Source organism: Choloepus didactylus, chromosome 3 (genome assembly GCF_015220235.1).
Source record: "Choloepus didactylus isolate mChoDid1 chromosome 3, mChoDid1.pri, whole genome shotgun sequence".
NCBI classification, from domain to species: Eukaryota; Metazoa; Chordata; class Mammalia; order Pilosa; family Megalonychidae; genus Choloepus; species Choloepus didactylus.
The window spans coordinates 26,493,400-26,516,586 of record NC_051309.1 but is presented as its reverse complement, the minus strand read 5'-3'; the positions used below and the strand labels follow the sequence as shown (position 1 = coordinate 26,516,586).

Sequence of the window (23,187 nt, the reverse complement as noted above, 5' to 3'; positions counted from 1 at the left end):
GTGAAATACAATGCATACTTAAAATTAATTTCCCTGTTTCTTTTTTACTTTTTAAAAAATGTGGCTACTGAACATCTCTTAATTACATGTGTGGCTCCTATATGTGAGTCGCATTTTGTTCGTATTGGACAGTGTGGCACTAGGCAGTCTCTTGTCGGATCTTTGTGATGATCTTAATGAGAAAGCGATTATGTTCCCCATTTTTCTAATGAAGGAATGGATGCCCAGAGAGTTTAAGTCATTGAAGTTCACACTGTGAGTAAACCGTGGGGCAAGGATTCAAATCGTGCAATCAATTTTAGAGTCAGGGTCTCCTGACTCTTCTTGTAATGACAGGCCCAGGCCATAGGCAGCCTCCGTCGTCACTGCCGAGGCTGAGTCTACAGGACGGGGCAAGGAGACGGGAGGCCACTTCTGTGCCACCTGAATCTTCTCTCCGTGTTATTCCCAGCCTTTGTCCAAACGACTGCCCAGTGCCAGGAGTCTTACTACCTCTCCAAGGAGCAGAGAGCTTTGAGTGTTCTTTTATGGAGCTCCTGCAATCTGTCTCCCCGTGGCTTCTCCTCCACATCTTAGTTCTGCTTTTGGAGGATACAAGCCTGACTCTTGTTGGAAACCGTCCATTTGCAAGACCACAGAGAGGGTTAGATGCCACCCACCCACCCAGAGTCCCTGCCCCATGCGGCAGATCCTGACCTGGAGGGAGCTCTTTAAGGTGCTGCCTGGGCTGGCCATGGCGGCCAGGATGGCGGTGGTGGTGGTGCCAATGTTGGAGCCCAGCGTGAGCGGGTATGCCCTCTCGATGGTGATCACACCCAGGCCTGGGAAAAATCACAAAGGGCAGAGGTCAGCCGCAGCTAATGGCGGGAAAGGGCAATGGCGGCCAGAGAGCAAAAGGTCTCTGAGGGCAAAAAAGCGAGAAACTTACCAATCAGCGGGGTCAAGGCAGATGTGAACACGGAGCTGCTCTGCACGATGAAGGTCATGCCAGCCCCCACTAAGATGGCCAGGTAGCCGGTGACCCAGCCAAAGGGAAAGGGTAAGTCTAGAAAGAAGGAGAAAAGGCATCTTTCTCAACTGCTCCAGTTAAGGCATGGGTTGGAGGGCTGGCTGGCACCTCCAAAGGACCCCAGGCCAGGGGCTGGGCTAGAGCGGTGGGTGTGCAAAGGCCTCCCCATCCTTCATCAAAATGCACTTTTTTTTTCTTTTTAGATCTGCAAAAGTTTCATGCCCCCCTGTCTTTCACCCTGCAAGATGTGGGTGGGATGCTGTGTGATTGAGGAAAAAAAAACCAGATTGTCTGGCTGAAGGTCAGAAGCTAGAAATTCCGAACCCACTCAAATAAACTGCTGTCCTCCCAAAACTCAGAACACCCAGACCTCTACACCTCCTCCCCCACCTTGGTCTCCCATCTTTGCTTTATTTTCCCTGCCTTTGTTTCCATCAGAAGGAGCAGGAAGAAAATGCAGCAGCTTGGGACAACCCTACAAATCCAACCCTCCGCACCACTGGCACGGAATCAGGCCCTGCACACCCAGCAAGCATGCAGCGTAGTTCGGTTTACCCCGATGACCACCCCGGAAGGCAGATTTTCTTGGCCCCGGTTCACTGAAGTTTCATGGGGCCGTGATGTCATGGGCTTTGTAAGCTTCCATTGGCTGGGACACCATGCTCAGAGGGAGCTCCTCCTGGCTCCCCAAGAGTAGAAGGGAAGGGGGACCAGGGAGGACAACTGTCACCCCTTTCCTAAGGGTTCCCTGATGGACCCAGTAAAGTCCAGGGCATATAGAAAACCTGCTAGGAAGGAAGGTATAATTCTTAGCTCTCTGGAGTTGAGCTGGCTCCTTCTCAAGACTTTGACAACATGGAATAGAACCCCCTGTGCCTGCTCCCCAGGCCCACACCCAAGGCACCAGGGACATTTCAAGGGAGAATGACAATCTTAACCTCTAGAGCTTATCAGATCCAAGGGAGAAGCTCCTTGCAGAGGCCATTGCTAAATGGGAACCTAAAGGAGCCCCATTGGGGGTGGCCATGGTGACACCATCTTTTGGAAGGGGATGGGATGCTGTTATGGGTTAAATTGTGCCCCCTGCCCCCGCAGATATGCTCAAGTCCCAATCCCTGATACCTGAGAAAATGGCCTTATTTGAAAAAGGGTCACTGCATGCGGAACTAGTTAAGTTAAACTAAGGTCATATTGGAGAAGGGTGGGACCTTAATGCAATGTGACTGGGGCCCTCAGAAGAAGGGGAGGAGAGATTTCATGGGGACACAGAGAGGAGAACTCCATGTGACAACAGAACCAGAGACTGAAGCGCTGCAGCCAAGGAATGCCAAGGATGGCCGGTGTGCCGGTTTGAATGTATTATGTCCCCCAGAAAAAGCCATATTCTTTGATGCAGTCTTGTGGGGCAGACATATTAGTGGGGATTAAGTTGGAATGTTTGGATTAGGTTGTTTTCATGGAAAGGTGCCTCAAACAACTGTGGGTGATGACTCTAATTGGATAATTTCCATGGAGGTGTTACCCCACCCGTTCAGGGTGGGTCTAAATTAAATCACTGGAGCCATATAAATGAGCTGACAGACAGAAGGAACTCAGTGCAGCTGTGAGTGACATTTTGAAGAGGAGCTACAGCCAAGATGGACACTTTGAAGAATGCACAGAAGCTAAGAGAGTAGCTGCAGATATGAGACAGTTTGAAGATGGCCATTGAAAGCAGACTCTGGCTCTGGAGAACCTAAGACAGGACAAACGCCCCAAGAGCAACTAAGAGTGACATTTTTGAGGAGCTGCAGCCTAGAGAGGAATGTCCTGGGAGAAAGCCATTTTGAAACCAGAACTTGGAGCAGACACCAGCCACGTGCCTTCCCAGCTAACAGGTTTTCTGGATGCCATTGGCCATCCTCCAGTGAAGGTACCCGATTGCTGATGTGTTGCCTTGGACACTTTATGGCCTTAAGACTGTAACTGTGTAACCATATAAACCCCCTTTTATAAAAGCCAATCCATCTCTGGCGTTTTGCATTCTGGCAGCATTAGCAAACTAGAACAGCCGGCAAACACCAGCACTTTGGAAGAGGCAAGGAAGGATTCTCCCCTATGGGTGTCACAGGCAACATGGCACTGCTGACACCACAGTTTAGAAAATCTGGCCTCCAGAACTGTGAGACAACAAGTTTCCATTGCTTTAATCCACCCAGTTTGAGGTTATTTATGATGACAGCCTGGGAAACTAAAATGGGTGCCTACCAGTATTGAGGGTCTTCTTGATGACAACAGCAACTTGCCCCTTGAGCACAGAGTTCAGGAGCTTGACGATCATGTACAGGCAGCCGCAGAGGACCAGCAGGGAGAATACCAGCAGGATGATACCAACAGCCAGATCTGGGAGGTTGAAGTTCACAAAGATGTGCGTACCTGAAGAGACCACGGAAGCCCTATATCAGGAGGGCGTGGAAACTCCCGAGGCCACAGAATGCTCTTTATTCCCCAACATCCTTCTCTCTCATAGTGACAGAATTTGGGTTTTCAGCTCAGCACCAGGCAGCCCAGAAGGAAGACCGCATATCCCAGCCTCCCTTGCAGCTAAATGTAAATCCAAGGCCATGGTCTGTGGGATCTCAGGGGATGTGACACATGAGTGTCTGGGCAGAGCCCGTGGAGAGAAAGGCTGAGCCATCCCTTCCCACTACCCCACCCCATAAGTTGGGATATGGGTGTGGTGCCCAGCCTTCCTGGACCACGCAGATGAAGACAACACCCCAGCAATGCAGAACTTCAAGTTGGAAGGAGCATGGCTCCCAGAATACCACGAGGCCACCATGTCAGCTCTGGACTGCGTGTGCCTGGGTTAAATAAGAAACACTCCTACCTCATTTCAGCCACTGTTCCAGCAGTCAAACCTATATTTTGACTATTCATATCAAGTCTCCCATTAATTCTCTGAAGAAATAGTTGCCATTCTCCGTCCCCTGCTTCTCCTCACTTTCTGGACAAGAAGAACTAAAAGAACCAAAATGTCTATCTGGAGGGCTTGGGATTTAGGGAAGGCTCATCAGTACAGAGTAATTCTAGGGAAGGAATTTGGGTACCTCCCTTTATTGGCACACTAAGCTACTTTTCAAAATAATTGTAATATAGCAACTATAGTTGCATTTGTTTCGAGCATCTACTGTGTACCAAACGCTTACCTAATCTATGCTTCTCAAGACTTGGCTAGGTGTAATTTAATTATTGCCATTTTACATCAGGACACCTGGGCCCAGAGAGGTTAAAAAGTTGACCTAGCTCATACAACTAGAAAGTGGTGAAGCTGAGATTCAAACCCACTTGGTATTAACTACTTCCTTTTTAGCTTCCTCCACAGTTTTTGCAGACATCTTCTCATGAGGCTGGAAGATGAAGTGGGGCCCTTAAAGTCACACAGCTAGTCAGGAGCAGACCCAGGCCTCCAGCCCAGTTCTAACTCTAAATCCCATGCTATGTTTTTCATTCAGGATACTTACAACAAAGTGTCTGAGGAACAGGGTGGGGTAGGATGGGCTAGTCAGAGTAGGGGATATTGCTAAATGTGAACTCCCTTGTTTTTCAGAAGTCCCTATGTCCTTACGGTAATTCCAGCAAAACATGGTTATATTGATAGATGTATAACACCTAGAAGGTGGGAGGTGATAAACTTACTAGATTCCATGGAGTAAATCACCTGGAGTATTATGTTTACTTCTGGACACTATAATGTGAGAGTGGGGGAGGGAGAAGCAGGGATAGCATAAATGGGTATGCATTTAGGAAAACAGTCAGGATGGAACAGGGAGTGTGATGAGTTCTTCTAAGGAAGTATGGAGCTGCCAGAGGAACTGGGCTTCAAGGTCCACTTCTGCCCTTGCTGTGGGACCTTGGGCAGGTCCCCTCAATCCCATGTGCTCTGGTGTGAAGGCAGGCAGCTCAATGCCCAGTATAGGGCAGGTGCTTGATGAATCTTACTGCCCTTCTTTCCTTCACTTCCTGGGCTTCACACAGACAAGAAACACCCATTGGCGCCCTGGACAGCCCGTCCCAGTGGCCACCAACTGGCTGGGTTCCACTCACATTTGGCAATGTTCACCTCCTGAGTCACGTTCTGGAGGGTCCAGGTCTGAAAACCATCTGTCCAACAGAGGGAAGGGGAGGTGCAGTTCTCGGGCGAGGGGATGGTGACGTTCATTTCAGTCTGGACAGCGGACATGAGAAATGGCATCATCTACAACATTCGCTTTGGGTGGGAGCAGCCGGCAACACTGGGGGTGGGGTGGAGGAGCGGGGGGCACCATACACGTTGGCATGCACGATGGCTCAACTGTAATCTTTATATATTGAGGACTTGTTACTTTTCTTAATGTGCCGAACGTGATAAATGTAAGGGATATCGGGTGGGACTTTTTAGCCTTTGTAGAATTTTCTCAGTGATGCTTGCAGGTCTCCACTGCTGCTGCTGCCCCTTCTTTACTGGAAAAGCTCTTGGGGACAGACAAAAGCAGCCTTTGCCCTTTTAAAGCATTTAGTTGCTCTATTTCTTTTAGCCTCCAGTTTTTAGCATCCTCCCCAAAATGAAAGCAAACATTTATAGCCAACTAGCAAGGGTGAGCTACAACCCTCCTGCAAAGCAGACTGGGTAAGTTGTCCTGATGTTGGAGGGCAAGAATGCTGTGAGCTTCCAGTGGAAAATGACTTGGGTGCCCTGGAGGGAACTTCAGGACCAGTAAGTGAGAGATGCCACCTGTTGCCAGCACCTGCGAAGTGTAAGAATGCAATGCTTCCAGGGGTCCCTCCGTGAATGAGAACAGAGGGGCAGCCGGAAATCAGTCGTCTCTGCCAGACACGGGAAAACAATCACAAGCTAGGAACAAGGTGGTATGGTGTGGGATGGAGCGAGAGCGAGTCTGTGTGTCCCACTGTGTAAGCCACTCCGGCATTCAAGGGCTTGCTTCGTCACTGAGGAATTTTCAGAAGTCAAAAGTGTTTCTTCCCCCTGACCGTTTATCTCCCCGCCTTGAGGTTGAAATGAAAGATTTTGCCTAACGTGCAGACCCAAGGGTGAACACACCCACCCGGCACTATTCTCAGAAGCTTACCACATTGGTGATCGAGTAGCACCAAATCTTGATAAGACTCTTGTTTTGGGCAGCTTCATCTTTCATTGCAATTTGGTTGATGACCTCTTTATCCAGCTAAAGAAGGCAAGAGACAGAAGAGTCAGCTCGTCCTTGGTACTTGGGAAGGGAACATTGGGGGTTGGTGGAGGGTGGGCTGTGAGGCCATGAGCTAGACTGTGAGCCCCTGCAGAGGTGAATCAGGACTCATTTAGTCTGCGCTCCCAGTACCTCGAAGTCAGCAGGCACTTGAAGACTAAATGACTAATCGTACGAACAAAAGAACTGGTGTCTAGGAAGCACACAGCAGGTATTCGCTGGATGACTGAATGTCAGAAAAACAGAAGACCCCTTCTCTCAAAAGCAATATCCACAAAGGCCTCTCTCATTGCAGCAACGTGGATAGACCCTAGTAAACACAGCTGTGAAATGGGCCCTAGAAGGACAGGGTGGCCAGTAACCTTTCCCTTTGGCCAAGAGTACGGATAATATGTGGACACTTTTTCTCTAAGTTTATTGTCAGTGGTGTTGAGGACAGTGGTGGAAACCTCATGGCACCAAATCAAGTGGCCCCAGGTGTTCAACGGGAGGTCCTTGAGTCTCTTAAAAAGCGCCCCCTCCCCATCCTAATCAAGATGACACATGTTGAAGTCAAGGAGGGAATAAAGGCCAGTGACTCGCCAGGTGTCCCTGAAGTTCCGCCTTCCATGGCCCATTCCAGGGGCAGCTAAAGGCAGTTGCCTATAGACCCACTTGTCCTCCTCCACCATCTCTGCCTCGTTGGTTGGGATGTGGGGGGTGAGGGGTGGGGACAGTTAGTGCCTTTCTTCCTCTGAAGGAAGCCCGTTTACCTGGACAATGAGTTTCGTGAAAGGATCCGTGATGACCTTCAGAAGTTCTGGAGCATCTTCTCCATTTTTGAGGTGGAAGCTCTCCACCACAAGGTTGGTTACGATCTCCAGGTAATGGCTGGCAGCCTCCAGGGGCAAAAGCACTAACACGGAGAGCCAGTTGAAGAAGTCGTGGACTGTGGCACCCGCAAAGGCCCTACATGAGGGGAACGCCACCCAGATAAGTCAACATGACAGCTGGCACCAGCCTACATGGGGACATTACTTGTATCAAGTGCCACCATCTTCTAGGTGTCCCTTATCTGTGGATACACGTGCAAAAGCTCATTTTCATTTTTGCAACAATTTCAAAGGGGTTCTTATTAACATCCCCATTGAATGGATGGGGAAACTTAGTGCCAGCAAGCACAGGGGATGTGAGGACCACCGTGTGGGCTCTGGGTCCAGGACCCTTGTCTCCAACCCCAAGGCAGAGCCTTCCCACCAAGCCAGAGCACTCAGCTGGGAGTCTTCCTTGTTTGGGAAGAAAAAGGGAACAAGCATGTTTCCTTTGTGGCTAGAATAATTAGTCTAACAACCACTGTTTGGAAGAAATGCATTGTGACCACTTGTGAATCACACAGATAAATGAAGACGGCCTCCCTGTGGGATGGAGGTAACCAGTGAAACCCTCTACCCAGTGAATGCTGAACGTTTTTCTTTTTATTTTAAGGTCATGGTTGCCTTTGTGAATCTGATGGAACACATGAACTGTCTCCACAGGAAAGGCTCATACGTGCCCCGCTTGGCGTATATCTGAGGAGGTTCACAGATGATCCCCAGCTCTATCCTACCAATGCCCCAATCAAAAAACTTCTCTAGATTTTTTTTACTTCATGAAAAACTTTTCCTTTCAAAAACATCAGCATCTCAAAAAAACAAAAAAACCCACCCAAAACCAAATGGATAAACTGACAAAGGCCTTGAACAGACAGAAGAAGCTAATGAACATCTGGAGAAACAGATGCTTAACTTCACTAATAAGAGAAGGAATTGCACGTGCAAATTTTCACCTATCACATACATTAGTGAAGATTTTTAAAAACAACTTTTTATTGCTGGAGAGGGTGATTTAAGGCAGACACTCTCATACACTGCTGATATAGTATAAAGTGATGCAAATATTCTTTTGGTAGTTTGGCAAAATGTTTTAAGAACCTTATGCATGTTTGATATAATAATTATTATTTTAGGAATCTATTCAAGGAAATAATCCAAACCACCAGGAGAGAAAGAAAGAAGAAAAAAAAAGACATTCCCAAAGGAATTTTCGTTATCAAAATCAATCTGAATTTCAGTAGTTTCAAACAGGGGACCAGCTACAACAATTATGTTTCTATGTGCCAGGCACCTTACTAGGTCTTATATTTATTTCATAGGCAAATGCTACCTTGAGGTAAAAATTAGTGCAATGGTGGAAAGGACCCAGAATCTGGAATAAGAAGACCTCAATGGAGTCCCAGCTAGGCCCCTCAGGGAAGTCACTTAACCTCATTGAGCCTCAGTTTCCACATCCATAAAATGGGCATAGGAATGCCTTCCCTGCTTCTTAGGAGATCAAATTAGATGAAGTGTGTAAGGTTATTGTTGGGATCATCAGGACGCTTCAGAGGGGACCCGAGGTGAGCGTGGCTCAGGGGAGATGACATCCACTGGCTGCCCATTCACCCAGGGACTGGGGATGATGTGTCTCCCCAACCAGCCTGTTTGAATGCCACCCCCCAGACCCACACAGGGATAGTATTGCATAGGTGAGCTAGGAACCGGGTTTTTCATCTGCTCTTAAGAGTTTCACAGCTGTAGATATACTCAGACTGCTCTGCTCAATGCTCTTCATGTATGTTTTAAAATGTGCTGGTAATGCCCATCACCAGTCAGAGAGGCCAGAAAATGTGCTTAATTTTCACATGAACATTTTTGGGAGAAAAAGATTCCCTTTGCCTGTGTTCAAACCACCCCATTTTCAGATCTACGGAAGTTGCATGTTGCCTTTAAGCGGCATGCAATGTGAAGAACAAAGAAAAAGTGACCCGAGTTGAGCTTGCCCCAAATTGAAGCTGTAGAAAAGTGTAATTATGACTAAGCAGGACCATCAACCTGACCCTTACTGGCCTTGTTTTAACTATACCACATGGCAGGCAAGCTTGCCGCTCAAGCTGGCATCTGCCGGGCCCTGACTACATGCCAGGCACCTTGCTCAGCCGTGCCGTTCACTGTGGTGCTGGATGCTTATTACCCCTGCTCTGCAAACCGGGCAACTGAGCCCAGAGAGCCTCCTTCACTGGTAAGCATGCCAACCCAACCTCCAGTGGCATGTCCGCTGTGAAGCCTCTAGGCGCTCCAGAAGGAGCTGAGCAAGCATGTTCTCATCAGCTGATAAAAGATAGTTACCACAGCGATAACACGACCTGGTGACCTGGGTGAACAGAAGCTGGTTCTGAGCCTCCTACCTTCTGAACTCGTTCCTGTCTCCTGCCTGCACAAGCGCCACGATGGTGTTGGTGATTGAGGTCCCGATGTTGGCTCCCATGATGATGGGGACGGCAGCCCGCACGGTCAACACTGGAGAGTGGGAGAGAAGGTTAGTGAGTTCAGGAAGGCGGGCCCGCCAGGTCCCAGGCTCATTCAGGCTTCACATCCCCGAAAGCAGTAGCACGTAACCCTCCTGGGGTCACGCACATTGTTGGGAATTGGATGAAAGTTGGGGTGACTCTACATACAAATACGCATATGGGGCGTGCACTTGCACACACACACACACACACACACACACACACACACACACACACACACAACCTGCCCATAATTTGGGGGAATTCACAGATCCCCTGGAGCTTTTCTGTGGACCTCTTTCACAATCCATTTACAATGCCTTTCTGAATCTCTCTCTTCTCTGTCACAGAGGCAAGGCCTGCTTAAAGGGGGCCAGGAAACAGCCAGCCCTTAAGGATTCAGGTGAATGTGTTCCAGGGAGAGTGGCTTGTGCCCAGCAGAATGGCCCACATTTCAAGAGGCATCATTCTCACACTAGACACCATACTCTTGTGTATATATGTATGTCAATGTATACATACATATGTAAATATGTAATTTATGTCTATGTATACATATATGTATATCTGTTTATGTATGCATATATGTGTATATATGTAATATATGTATAATAGCAACTTCTTGGCAGTATAATTTCTTTTTCTAACAAAAGTAGTATGTTAGCACAATTTTCTGACATGTGGAAGTAATCCCTTTCTCTATCCTGGCCCAGACAACTACATTGGTTAATTCTGGGCAAAATGCTGGTTTTGCTTAGGTTATCAAGGAAATCACCTTCAACTGGAAGCCTGGCCAAAGATTTTCAGAAAAGAATAGGAAACAGTCAAGAAGGAGGGTCTTGGGACTATGCCCCGTGGAAATGCTCCCTGCTTCCTCTTCTGGGTCTCTGGGATGTCATCGCAAATCAGGAGACAATTCATCTTCCAGGAGTGGGTCTTCTGATTCTCCCCAGTCCACCCCTATCCCCAACCTGCATCCATAATAGAATATCTCAGAACTTTAACGTACTCACCCATAGGAAGAAGGGCCAGTGAGACAGCCCAGCCAAGGTCAAAGAATTCAAGATGACTGAAAATTAATCCATGCAGACTGGCCTACCTGAGACGGGCCTATCCAAACTGTGTTGGAGCAAATATCAAGCAGGTGTAAGTTGCAATGCCATCTCCCCAGGCTCGGTTGCAACAAAGCCAGTGTGCGATGTGATGAGATGCCTTATTCCTAGCACAAGAGCAGTGCTGTCCAATAGAACTTTCTATATCCATGCTGTCCAACACAGTAGCCACTAACCACATATAGCTATTGAACACTTGAAGTGTAGCCAGTGCCACTGAGGAACTGAATTTTGCATTTTAAATGCAAATTAATGAAAAGTAAACAAAATAGTCGCATGTGGCTATTAGCTACCGGACTGGGCAGCAGAGTTCTAGAGAATTCAGAGCTGAGTCCTCAGGCACAGAGGCTGTGACTCAGCATGAAAACCATTAAAACAAAAGGCTGCCTGGGCTCAAGAGTGGAACACATTGTAGCTGGAGAAGATAGGAAGATAAAGTTGACAAGGCGAGGGCATAGTGTCAATTCCAGCCCCACAGATGGACCAGGAGATGCTTGGGATGAATCTGGGCTCGTAGGATCCTGAACTCACGTGAGGAGGCCACCATGCTGACGATGATGGATGTGGATGTGCTGGAACTCTGAACCAAGACGGTCACCAACACCCCAATCACCAGCCCCGCCACAGGGTTGGACATTATAGAGTTGTCACTGAAGAACTGCCCGGCCACCTTTCCTGAAAAACAAACCCACGGTGGTTGGTTAGGTGGGTGCTGAGCAAACAGAGGTCTCTGCTTAAAGCTGGCTGGCCATGGGGTTTGGGGGCCCAGCCTCAGCTCTGCCCGGGACCTATGGCCTCTTGCTTCCTCGTGCGTCTTCTCCACGATGCCCTCTGTGGCTGCAGCAGACCGAGTCTGCGGCTGTCCCGCCCAACATTCTCTGACCCAGTTCCCTCCGCACCACCATCCCCACCACTCCTGTTCCTTCACCCTCCATCCTGCCCTTCCTTCAGCCAGAGCACTTGAACTCCCTCTGCAGCAAGCTCTTCTCTTTGAACATGAACTTGGCGTCAACTCTCTACTTGACCTGGTAGATGCCAGGGAGCTTCTTGATTCCCTGCTTCCTCTTCTGTGTCTCTGGGATGTCATCGCAACTCAGGAGACAATTCATCTTCCAGAAGTGGGTCTTCTGATTCTCCCCTTCCCACCCCTATCCCCAACCTACATCCATAATAGAATATTTCAGAACTTTAAGGTACTGAGCCCAATGAGTCTGTTCCTCTTATTTTATACAGAACACTGAGGACCAGAGAAGGGGTGTGACTTCCCTGAGGTCAAAGTTACTCAGGGACAGAGCTCATCGGAGAGCCAAGACCCTCACTGATGCTGCCATGGGCCAGGAGGCCCAGAAGTGATGTCCACCCCTGCCACATTCCCCGAAAAGCATCCCTCTGCCCAATTCTCCAAGTCCCAAAGATGGGCTTTGAAGAGAGGTGCCAATGGGCACAGGAAACCATGGTCTTTAACATCATCCAGATCTGCATTTGAATCCTGCTATGCACCCTTGGGATCATTACTGACCTCTCTGAGCCTTGGCCCTCTCCTCTGTAAATGGTGGCGGGGGGAGGGGGCTCTGGTGAGGAATGGTTAAGATAATGCCCTTGAAGGAACCTGCACCTGGTAGGCTCAAAGTCCTGGTGGATTACGGTTGTCCCCCATTGGGGTCACCAAGGTAACCAGTGCACAGGGATTTCACCCTCCTGATAACCCCAACCCCCAGCCAGGGGGACTCCTGACTATCCCCCCCACGAAGGTCCAGCTTTGAATTTCATAGTTGCTGTAACCCAAGAGAGCACTCTAAGGAAGCACCCATGATGCTGCTGGGTGGTGAGGCCCCAAAACAGTAGGGGTGCAGCAGATGAAAGTCCTTCATCTTTCAAAGTCAAACAGCTTCTGCCTGGGGTTAGTGGACAAAGACAAGGATGGGGCTGTTAGGGCCTGGGAGTCACACCAGCTTGGAGTTGGCTCCAGCCCTGGCTCCTGGCCTATCTCACCTCAGCAAGTTGTAGCCCCTTTGGGGACCTCAGTTTTCTCTTCTTTAAAATGGAGGCATAGACTTCACAAGATTTATTCCTGAGCTGGCTTCCTGTCCTCAAACACTCCAGGATCGTGCAACTGGAGAGGGCTGGCCGAGTTGGGCCAGGTCCAATGGTAAAATCCCTTACCCCCAGGCCTCTGACCTTTTAAAATAACCTTTCCTCCATACCTCCAACCAGCTGGAAAGCACTGCTGAGGACATCCAAGGAGCACACGAACAAGTAGAGAAATCCCAGAAGGAGGATGAATTTTGCAATCCCTTGCAAGATGCAGAGAATCTTCCCTTTGGTGTCTCTCTCTGAAAAAATGTTCCAGGTTGTTAGTGTCTGAAACACTGAGATGCTTGGCAGTGAGCTCAGAACTCCTTCCCCTCCCCTCCCAGTCAGAGCTGGTCTTGTGTCTAGGGAGGTCCCAAGATAAGATGCATTATCCATGGCTGCTGTTTTCAAAGCAGTCATTGCATGATCCATTTAGTTGAAAACCTAGATTTGCATTTGGGACAAGGTGTTCAGCCTGGTCTGGGGCATGGAAGAAGCAAACTAAGCTCCATACTCAGCCAGACCACACGGCCATCAAGTGTGGCAGAGAAGAGCGCTTGCTGCCTGCTAAGTGCTGGGTCAGAGATAATGGCTCTCCCAAGCATCTTTGGAACAGCACAGGGCATTTTCTAGAATGTGGCTTCATGGTAGCCAACACAAACTCAATTTTTGGAGGGTCTCTGGCCCTCCTCCATCCCTGAGATGCTCTGTCATTCACTGCTGTTTTCCCCACTCATTTTAAAGCCCTGTGTTGGTTCTCATTGCCTTCTCTGTACCCCTTGCCCCCTTAGCATCCTCCCATCTTCTCCCTCTAGGTTCTGTCTCGGGATCTCCTGTCTTGTTTTCACACCCACCTCTTTCTGATTAGGAGCACAGAATATGAGGGATGAACTTCTCCCACTCCTAGCTCCCCTCCCTCCTAGCTCCCCACCTTCCTAACTCCCTCCTTCCTCTCTTGCTTCTTAACTCCCTTCCTTTCTAACTCTGCCTGATCCGCAGAAGACCTTATACCCTGCACCTGGAAAAGAAACACAGCATTTGCTTGCACCCTGGCTGTTCCGGACATATATTCATCTGCCGAATTATATCTTCCCTGGATGCCCGCACAGGTGCCCTGACCAGGTGCAAGTTCACATGCCTTGTAGGGCATGATGTGTGACTGAGGTGTCCCTGAGGCTTGATGTCTGTGATGGTGACAGCGAGAGCTAATGGCCTCACAGCTCAGCTCAATCACTAGAAGGTGTGGCCCTGCAACCTTCAGATATACCTCCTGGCACTCACCCCAACATCTGGGACCACCTCTGCCCCCTCAAAGAGAAGCCCTGGGAGGTAATGAGAAGCAAAGTGGCCAAGGCCTTTGAGAAAAGGTTAATGTGAACAGGATCTGCTCTTTATCGCCTCCCAACCTTCTTGCTATTCCAAAAGACACATCAAGCTTACCTTCCTGCCAAACCTCAAGGTTCCTGCACCAACATTTCCTGCTAAACCCCTCTTTCCTCCTCTTCACCACAGGTCTCCACCCAATGTCAACTCCTCAGAGAAATCTTTGCTGCTGGTGACACTCCATTCCAATAACCTATTTCGATTTTCTTCATAGCAATCTCTGAAACAAACTCCATGGAAGCAGGGACTTGTCTATCTTAGTCACAGCCATCTTACTGGTGCATGGAACAGGCCAGAAGATAGTTGGGACTTGATGAATTTTGAGTGAACAACTTCCAGGCACCACACTACAAGCATTCCCTCCTTGAATCTTTATAACTGTCCTCTGAGGCAGATGCTACTGCTATCCTTTGAAGATGGGGAAACAAGCTCAGTCACTCACCCATGGCCCCTCAGATGGTAAGGGGAGGACCTGGGATTTGAGCCCAGTCTTGACTCACAAATCTAGGCTTGCAACCATGTGACACTGTCTTCTAATAATTCCTAAGTTTTAGGTCCAAGCATGCTTTGTAGTTTCCATTAAAGGCTAACAGTTTAGACTCAGAAGGGACTTTTGATGTTGTTAGTGTAACCCCTCAGAGCTGGCCTGTTGGGTTCCACTTAAACTGTTCCTGAGAGAAGAATCTTATCACCAATTGAGGCACTATCCTGTTTCTCTATTGTACTTTTCAACTGTTAGAAAGTTTATTTTTATTCTAAGTCCCAGTCTGCCTCCCTGTGACTTCCTGCTCTCCACACTGTCCCAGTGAGCTAGAACTGGATCAAGAAAAGGTTGTTTTAAGGAGCTTGAAAGAAGCCCAGGTGAAGGAGAAAACCAGTAAGAACCTGTCTTCCAGGTCAGGAGTTTACTTTCCCCTAGATCTTTGGTGGTCTTCATGTTATGGTGGGCAGATCATGCTCGCAAAGCCCCACCTAAGTTAGCCCAGATCTCACGCTAGAGCTTCTGACACACGTGTCCACCTGTGTGCTAGGAATTCCAGTTTGGATGCCCCTTGGGGACTTCATAACCAATACGCCCCAAAGAGTCCTCCTCAGCCCCCAATCCACACCCACCTGCCTTATTCCTCAGAGAATGACTCCACCAGTGCTTCGCAAGCAATTGCCATGCCCCCCCCCCCATCCCTCCATCCACGCCCCTTCCATGGTCTTGGGCATGGCCCCTCTTCTCTCCTGGGTCACCCCAGGGCTTCATTCAGTCCCACTCCCACTCTAACAGATTCTCCCCTTCACAGCCTGAGCCATCTTTCAAAAATACTACTCTGATCATTTGGTCTCCATCTTAAAACTCTTCAGCGGCTTCTCTGCGCCCTCAGGATAAAGTACAAACTCCTTAATGTGGTCAGAAAGCTCCGGTGTGGGCTGGTCCCTACTCCCCACCCTGGCTTCCCCTTTGTGACAGCAATGGACGGTGGGAGGAGCCGGGCGCTCCCACTCAGTCCTAGAAGGTGGTGGTGTGGCCTTGAGCAGCTTGCTTTGCCTCCCTGGGCCCCAGACAAGCTAGGGCTGGGCTGAGGATTAAGGGTTTAGAGCTGGGAATGGCACACAGAAGTGGCTCAGCAGCCAGACCATTGTCTTCCCCTCCTTCATGTCCCTCCCAGCCTCTCCAGCCCACCCCCATCCCTCCATCCCATCCTGGTCTTTCTGTGCTCTCTCTTACGTCATCTTTCACATGCTGTCCTCTTTACCTGGCTTCTCCTATTCACCCTTTACTTCTTCCAGATGCCTTCCCTGATCCTTATGCATAGGTGAAGGCACCCCGCCAAGGGGCTCTCCGAGAGCATGGACCTTGGCTGTTTACTGCTGTACCCACAGCACATCCAACAGTACCCAGAACACTGGCGGCTTGCAGTCAATAAAGAGCAAAGTCGTCTCTGTCTTGGTTATAACCCCAGTGCCTGGCACTTTTGTTGAATGAGTGAAAGAACAAAGGATCCCCCAATCATCACGTTGCGCTTGAATTCCAAACCTCAGAGACCGCTGGGATCCTTGTTCTAAGGGCATGAGAACAATGAAAAGGGGAAGGAGGATGACCCAAAGGAGATGACACTCGAACAGTGACCTTGTAGTGCAGGTCGCCAGCTGACAAGCAGTCTCTCCCCCACCGCTGCCATCCCAGCTGCCATGCGTTGGCCTCATTTTTACCTGACCACTTGATCCCTGTGTCCTGAAGCTCAGGCACGTTCCAGGGGTCACTTGCCTCTGCGGGCTCCTCTATCAGGGCCATGGTGGAGTAAGATGGTAGAAGTTCGATCTTGGTTATAGGAGCCTCGGAGGCATCTGCCCAGACAAGCAACAAAGGCCATCAGGAATCAGACCAAGTCCCCTGGGGTTTCCTTCCGAGAGGGGAATCTGCAGCGGAATGAGCCACACTTACTCTTGGTGGTCACTTCACCTTTTGCAGGCGTGGACTGCTGACTGTTGGTCCCTTCGATGTATTTATTAGAGTCTGGCTGGGCATTCTCCAACTCAGGCCAAGGCGCCATGGTCTGTGGATGGGAAAACAGAGCCTAAAGCAGCAGCCAGTGAAAAGGTACAAATCTCCAGAAGAAGATCAAAGTCCAGTGGCTATGATGGGGAGATCTACTGGTTTAGGGGTGCAGAGGGAGTGGGGGCATATCGTATTTATACTTTCTAAGCTGGGATCTTACATGCCATATTTTACTTCTCTGTATCCCTTCCTCAACCCCTCACCCAGGCTGTCACAAAATCAAACCACTTCTTCCAGCATTCTTCTGCTCTAGCTTCAAAGCTATAAAACTAGTTGAACCCTCTAATTTCTGTCTTGGTCTCTCTGGTCTGGATGTAAACCCCTCCACCTTCATCAGCTACACCTTGCCAAGTCCTCACAATCTTCCAATGGGTTCCCCATCCAATTTTTACATCAAGGCAAGTTCAACTACACATCTGCTCATAAGCCTGCCTCATCCAGTGGGTTGATGTGTGTAGGAGTTAATGTACATGAATACATTCGTAGACATTCCACCTGCTTTGTCTACCCCTGTGGTCTTCTGTAAAAAGCATGTCACCTTGGACCTGGTTCAAATCCCAGCTGTGCCATTTTTCACTGGTTGTGTTTTCAGGCAAGTCATTTTATGCCTCGGAGTGTCAGTTTCCCCAAACGTAAAATGGAGATAAATGGGGACTATTCTTTGAAACTAGCAGAGCTGTTGTGACATGAACAAGGATGCCTGGAAAGAGTCTGGCACAGGGCAGGTGTCCAGGAAAAATAGCAATTATTACCATGCCATGCTGCTTGGATTACCGACCTTTGTCACAATCACATTCTTTCCAGCCTTCTGTAGAGACTTCCTCATCACCCATTCTCTCCACAAAGCCCTTCTCAGTTAGTTATGTGGAGAGGAAATACAGCTCTTGACATGCCTGGTAATCCACTTCTTGAAGCCCTTGTCTTTCAAAACATATTAGACAATGTGGTCCAAGAAGACTGGAACAATTCACAGAAGAGGAAGTACACGTGGCTAAAATACTTATTTAAAAAAAAAAAAACTAAGTCTCAGCAATCAAAGATATATACATGAAAATCATGAGAGATAAGTGTCACCTGTCAAATTAGCAAAAATTTAAAGTGTAAAATTCTGTGCTGGAGAAGATGTGTTGAGACCAGCAATGCTGGATGCTCTAGAAGCAGTTGGCAATATGTCTCCTGGGCCTTAGGTTTTTCATATACCTTTGACCTGATAATTTCATTTCTAGGAATTAGGAACCTAGGAATATTTTGTCTCAGAAAATCAGAAATACCTGCCTTGTTCCATGGGTTCATTCAGCCGCTGAACGAACTTCCCAGAATCTAGGTCTGCCTGACGCCTTTCCTGTTTGTCTTACATTGGTCTATCATCTGCCTACTGGAATGCAAGCTCTACCCAAAACAGGGCTTTGTTGTGCTCATCACTGCTCCCTTGGGGCCTGGAGCTCTGCCTGGCACACTGACAATGTCCCATAAATGTCTGTTGATTGAATGAATGAGATGCAGACCATGACTTATGCTTTTCAAAAAGATGTGCACTGCACTGTCATTTACAGAGAAGAAAATTTTTAGGGAAATTACTGGATAAACTATGGTACATTCATGCAGTGTCATAGCACACCATTAAAAAGGTTATAAAGCATCAGTAAAAACAACAGAAAACACTTCAGATGAATCGTGAATAGAAGGGACTTTATTTAGTCCTATCCGCAACATGATCAACAACTTAACAAGACCCCGAAACATTCCATGGAGTTCTGAGTGGGAGGTGGGATGGTGGGTAAGTTTTATTTCTATCTGTAGTTTCCAAATTCCTTAAAAACATGCAGCCCAATTCAAAACACCACAAAGGTTCATCAACATGGGTGTCGTCATTTGTATCAGTAAAGCTAGAGGCGAAAACAGGCTGATTCTCTGCGTCCCTGTGATGAGGGCTTTCCACAAATTGCTTAGCTAGCCCGAGGAAGCCCTTTCTAACTTTCCCTGTGCAACTACGGCTTGGGGAGCTTGCTTCTGGGGTCACAGGGGACACCCTGCAGGCACTGGCTTCCACGGTTATCTCTCCTTGAGGGCGGAGACCAGGTCTTTCATCTCAGTTTAGTAAGCATCCAGCACAAGTGCCTGGCACAAAATGGGCCTTGATAATAAGGGTTGAACGAGTGTGTCATGCTTCCTGAGTAGGACGCTGGGAACTTGCTGTCGGTCAGAGAGCTAACAATTATTGAGAGCTGACTCTCAGGAGGTCGATTTGTGCCAAGCACTTTACACAACCTCATAGCCACTCGTGGAGGAAGGTGCTGTTATTCTCCCCACTGAACCCAGGAGGAACTTAGGCACTGAGGGGTTAAGGAACCAGCCCACAGTACCAGGGCGTAGAGCCTTGAACTCTGGGTCCATTTGAATCCAGAGACTTCTCCCACAGCAGCTCTTGGGTGGGGGTGCCCTCGGCATGCCTCCCCAGTGCCTCTGGGCAGGGCAGCTTTTTTTGCCCTGCCTCCTGCTTTTCTGCCCCCTGGAATTGGTGTGCCCATCACAGAGGTTTGGATCTTCCCTCGGTCTCAATGAAAAGCCTTCCCACAGCTGACAGCCAAATGTGGGGCGGCGCCTGCTCTTCTTATGCCCTGATGGATGGGGCTCTTTCTGGGCTGTGTTAGAGGCAGCCAGAAACCCGGGGCCAGGGCAGGAGAGTTGGGGCAGAGCTGGGCAAACTCCAGCTCCAACTCAAGGCTTCCATGGTGGGTGAATGCCCTGAGCTTGAGGGACAGAGGTTAGAAAAAAAAACAACAAAAACCAAAAGGGCTGGTCCAGTGTGCTTTTTGTGACAGTAACTAAAGTGTCTTTATCTCTCCAACTCTCCTAATAGAGGAAATCCTTAGCGATGGTGCCTTGGGGGTAAAATCATTTCGAAACTCTCAATTTCTGTCAGGCATGATGCTGGGCACTTTACACAGCATGGAGGTTTCAGACTCCAGAGCTGGACTCTGGCATCTGTGACCTTGTGCAAGTCACCTGAGCTCTCCATGCCTTAGTTTCCCATCAGAGAAATGGGTTTATCACAGTCCCTACCTCATTGGTTATTAGGAAGCTTAAAGGAGCCCATTTCTGTCAAGTGCTTGGAGAGCAATGTGTTAAATGGATTGGCCCCATATGACTCCTCTCAGTAACCCTGTGAAGGAGCAGTATCCCCATTTTATAGATGAGAAAAACGAAGCATCCAGAACAGCTAAGTAGCTTGGCTGCAGGTTGCAGCCAAGATTTGACAGTTTCTCTGACTCCAGAGTCTATGCTTGCCTCTCAATTACTACCCGACCTGGAGCACATAAAGACCCATCTTGGTGTGTGACGTGTAGAAATATGTGGATGATCGTGCAGCAGGAATGTGTGAGTCACGTGTTAATAGCAAAAAAAAACCGAGATGCTCCTGATTAAAGGCCCCATACTAAGCAAATGAAGAAGATGCTTCAACACTCTGATGGAGAAGGTTGGTGACTCACCTACTATACCCAGAACCCTGGAGGGAGAAGGGAGGATTCCATGACCTGGATGGACCTGGAGGCAGATACACCATCCCAGATGTCCGTACAAAAGAAGGTCTCTAACCCTCTGCCTGCATTCCGACTTCTAGGTCTCCTGTCTCCAATGCTCATGGGCCATTTGCACCAGCATTGCTTCAAATTCAACCTAAGCCAAACCCAATTCATCATTTTCCCATCATCCCAGAGGCTCCCCAACGTGAAAGTCTCCTGACTGTGTGATTCCTGCCATCATCCTCTTAGAATCCCAAAGTCATCATCTCGGACTGCCCCCGAATCCCAGGACCTCCTGATTCCACCTTGAAACATCTCATGGCCCTGGCTGTCTGTTGTTCCTTCCACCACTTCCCTGGCCTGGGCCTCAGCACCTCCGCCCGGACCAACCCAACGCAGCAGCCTGTTTAACTGGTTTGGGCCCCAGAGTCTCTCCACCAGTTAACTTTCCTAACTTACAGCTGTGGTCATATGGATATAATCTGACTCCCCAGCTGTGTAACCCACCCACTGTTCCCCATATGACTACCCTCCAACCATCACATTGGCCTAAAATTGGGGTCTTGAACCCTCCCAAAGGGTCCTCCTCTGTGCTCTTGGTCAGGCAGATACCCCCATAGAAGGCCTTCCTCTCAGCTTTCTGTCCGCCCCTTTGGGCTCAGCCCAAGTCCTCTCTCATCTCCCTTGGCCTGAGTTCTCCAGTCCTCTCTGGCCTTGCCCTTCTCCTTGCCCCCAGCATGTGCTACCTGGGTGACTCATCTGCCACTCACATACCAGGGTGTTATCTTTTCATTGATTTCCAATAACAACAACTACCGGTTGGCCAGCACCAAATAAATGCTGTGCTGGGGCTTGATTGAATTTGATTATCTCACTCAATCCTTAGGCAAGAAAGATATGATCATCCTGAATTTGCAACTGAGAAAACCTGAAGCCCAAGAAGATTAGCAGCTCCTTCAAAGTCACTCAGCAAGTGAGTGACAGAGCCAGTTTTACCCAGGTCTACCTGTCAAGGAGGTGGGGGATCTCATCTAGGAGGCCCTGGGACCCTGCTGGGGGGTAGAGGAAGGGGGTGTCAAGCTATGACATAAATATGATTCTTCCTGGAACACTGATTTTATTTGGGGAGAGGGAGTGTTAAATATTTAACTGTATATTTTTTACATGGAGGAAGCTGATCTAGAGCAGGTGTCCCAACCTTGGCATTTGGGACCAGATAATTCTTTGTTGGAGTGGAGTGGGGAGAGGTTGTCCTGAGCATTGTAGGATGTTGAGTGGCATCATGGTCTCTGCCTCACTAAATGCTAGAAGCACAGTGCCCCTCCCAGTTGTGACAACCAAAAATGTCTCCAGATATTACCAAATGTACTCTGGGGGCTTGAGAAGCCCCGGTCTAGGTTTAAGAGACTGGATTTTAGATTCCAACAGCCTACTTCAAGTACCAGCTCTGCCATTTACTGGGTGGCTTTGGGCTAGTTCCTTAGCCTCTCTGTACCTCAGTTTCCCTATATGTAAAATAGGCATAATAACAATACCTGCAAAGGACTGCTAAGAGGATAAATGTGTTATGTTTCAAGAGTTCTTAGAATAGCAGTGGCACGTGATAATCTTTGCATGATTGTCAGCTATCTGCATACTAAATGAAGCATGGATATCTTATGATATAGAATGCAAGATTTATGTTAAAATTAAAAAACAGAACACCCAGATGCTGGGGTGTTAGAATAGCTGGAAGGAGGTAAATGACACAGTAGAACTGTAATCCTTAATATCCCTTGAAATTTGCTCTATAGTTATTCGTTGAATTGTGCTTTGGAAGTCTTAATCTTTCTGTATATATCCTATATTGCATAACAAGGAAAGAACTGTAACTGTGGAGCTGTAACTGATAACAATTTTTATAATTACCTACATAACTTCTTGTTGAGCTGTATGTTGAAAGTTAACACCGTTCTGTATGTGTTACATTTCGCAATGATGGAAATAACTAAGTTGTTGGATCTGTGACCCATGACATTCTTTGAAATTTGCTCTCTGCTTGTTAAATCATATTTTGAGAGTTATCACTGTTATGTGTACATGTTAAAGTTTACAATAAAAAATGCAGAACACAAAATAATTTTTGAGCTTGCAATATGCTCTTTTGGGCTGCCCACAGATGTCCAAATGCTCCTGCTCTTGGAAGCACTTTAATGGACAAATTTGAAAAATATTGCAACCTTTCACCATCTCTCTTTCTCTTATTATCTTCGTGAACTCTAGGATCATTTTCCCATCTCTTAAGCACACTTACACTGCTGCCTTCCCAACTAGAATATAAGAACTTACAGGGCAAGAGCCATCTGTTATGCTTTTTCTTACAGTGTCCAGAAGACTGTGCATAGTAGGCACTTTTCATTTCTGAATGGAGGAATGAACCCATGGGGTGTACTGAAGAAATGCACTGGATTTCATGCTCATCGAGATGAGTAAACAGCTCAAGGCTGAATCTTACCAATGGGTGGTGTCCCTAATCATCGTATGCAAGTTGGGTTGGCCAAGATACACTGGATGGAGCAATTGTCCCGAGGAAGTGCCACATGGATATTGCAGCAGCCCCATTTGGGAAACTTTTCTCAGCCCAGGATGGAAAGCATAAAAAGGATTATTTACCTAAATTAAATCCTGTCTTCCTGAAATCTGTGACTAGTCAAAATCATTTCCTTTCAAGGATTGAATAAGCAAGTCTCTAGTGAATACAAAAGCAGAGGCTATCATGGTCCAGTGTTTCATAATACTATGAGCAATGGGTACAGAGCAAAGAGGAGAATTCAGATACCACCTGCATCGAACCATTCAGAAAGGAATAGGATGCCCTAGCAAGGGACCCAACAAGCCAAAATGTCAGGGACACCTCCTCTGAGGTCTGTGCTGGCTTCATCCACTTACACATATTCACTTGATATTGGTCGATGTTACCAGAAAAGCAAA

At 48.0% G+C, this 23,187-nt stretch overlaps 1 protein-coding gene across 2 annotated transcripts in view; it reads right to left on the bottom strand.

The window, feature by feature from the left end:
- The window catches only part of SLC34A2 (solute carrier family 34 member 2), a 30,885-nt gene that overhangs the window by 3,616 nt on the left and 4,082 nt on the right, over positions 1-23,187 (bottom strand). The window contains exons 2-12 of one of the 2 annotated variants that reach the window (XM_037829525.1): positions 16,580-16,691; positions 16,348-16,482; positions 12,894-13,022; positions 11,221-11,364; positions 9,476-9,587; positions 6,987-7,182; positions 6,118-6,213; positions 5,096-5,216; positions 3,257-3,424; positions 929-1,045; positions 697-821 (exon numbers count right to left, since the gene is read on the bottom strand). In XM_037829525.1, coding sequence (XP_037685453.1) covers positions 697-821; positions 929-1,045; positions 3,257-3,424; positions 5,096-5,216; positions 6,118-6,213; positions 6,987-7,182; positions 9,476-9,587; positions 11,221-11,364; positions 12,894-13,022; positions 16,348-16,482; positions 16,580-16,688 — 1,452 coding nt within the window. In that variant the 5' untranslated portion in view covers positions 16,689-16,691. Of the gene's footprint in view, positions 1-696; positions 822-928; positions 1,046-3,256; positions 3,425-5,095; positions 5,217-6,117; positions 6,214-6,986; positions 7,183-9,475; positions 9,588-11,220; positions 11,365-11,617; positions 12,870-12,893; positions 13,023-16,347; positions 16,483-16,579; positions 16,692-23,187 lie in introns of those variants that run through there. The other variant, XM_037829526.1, reaches the window with a different exon arrangement.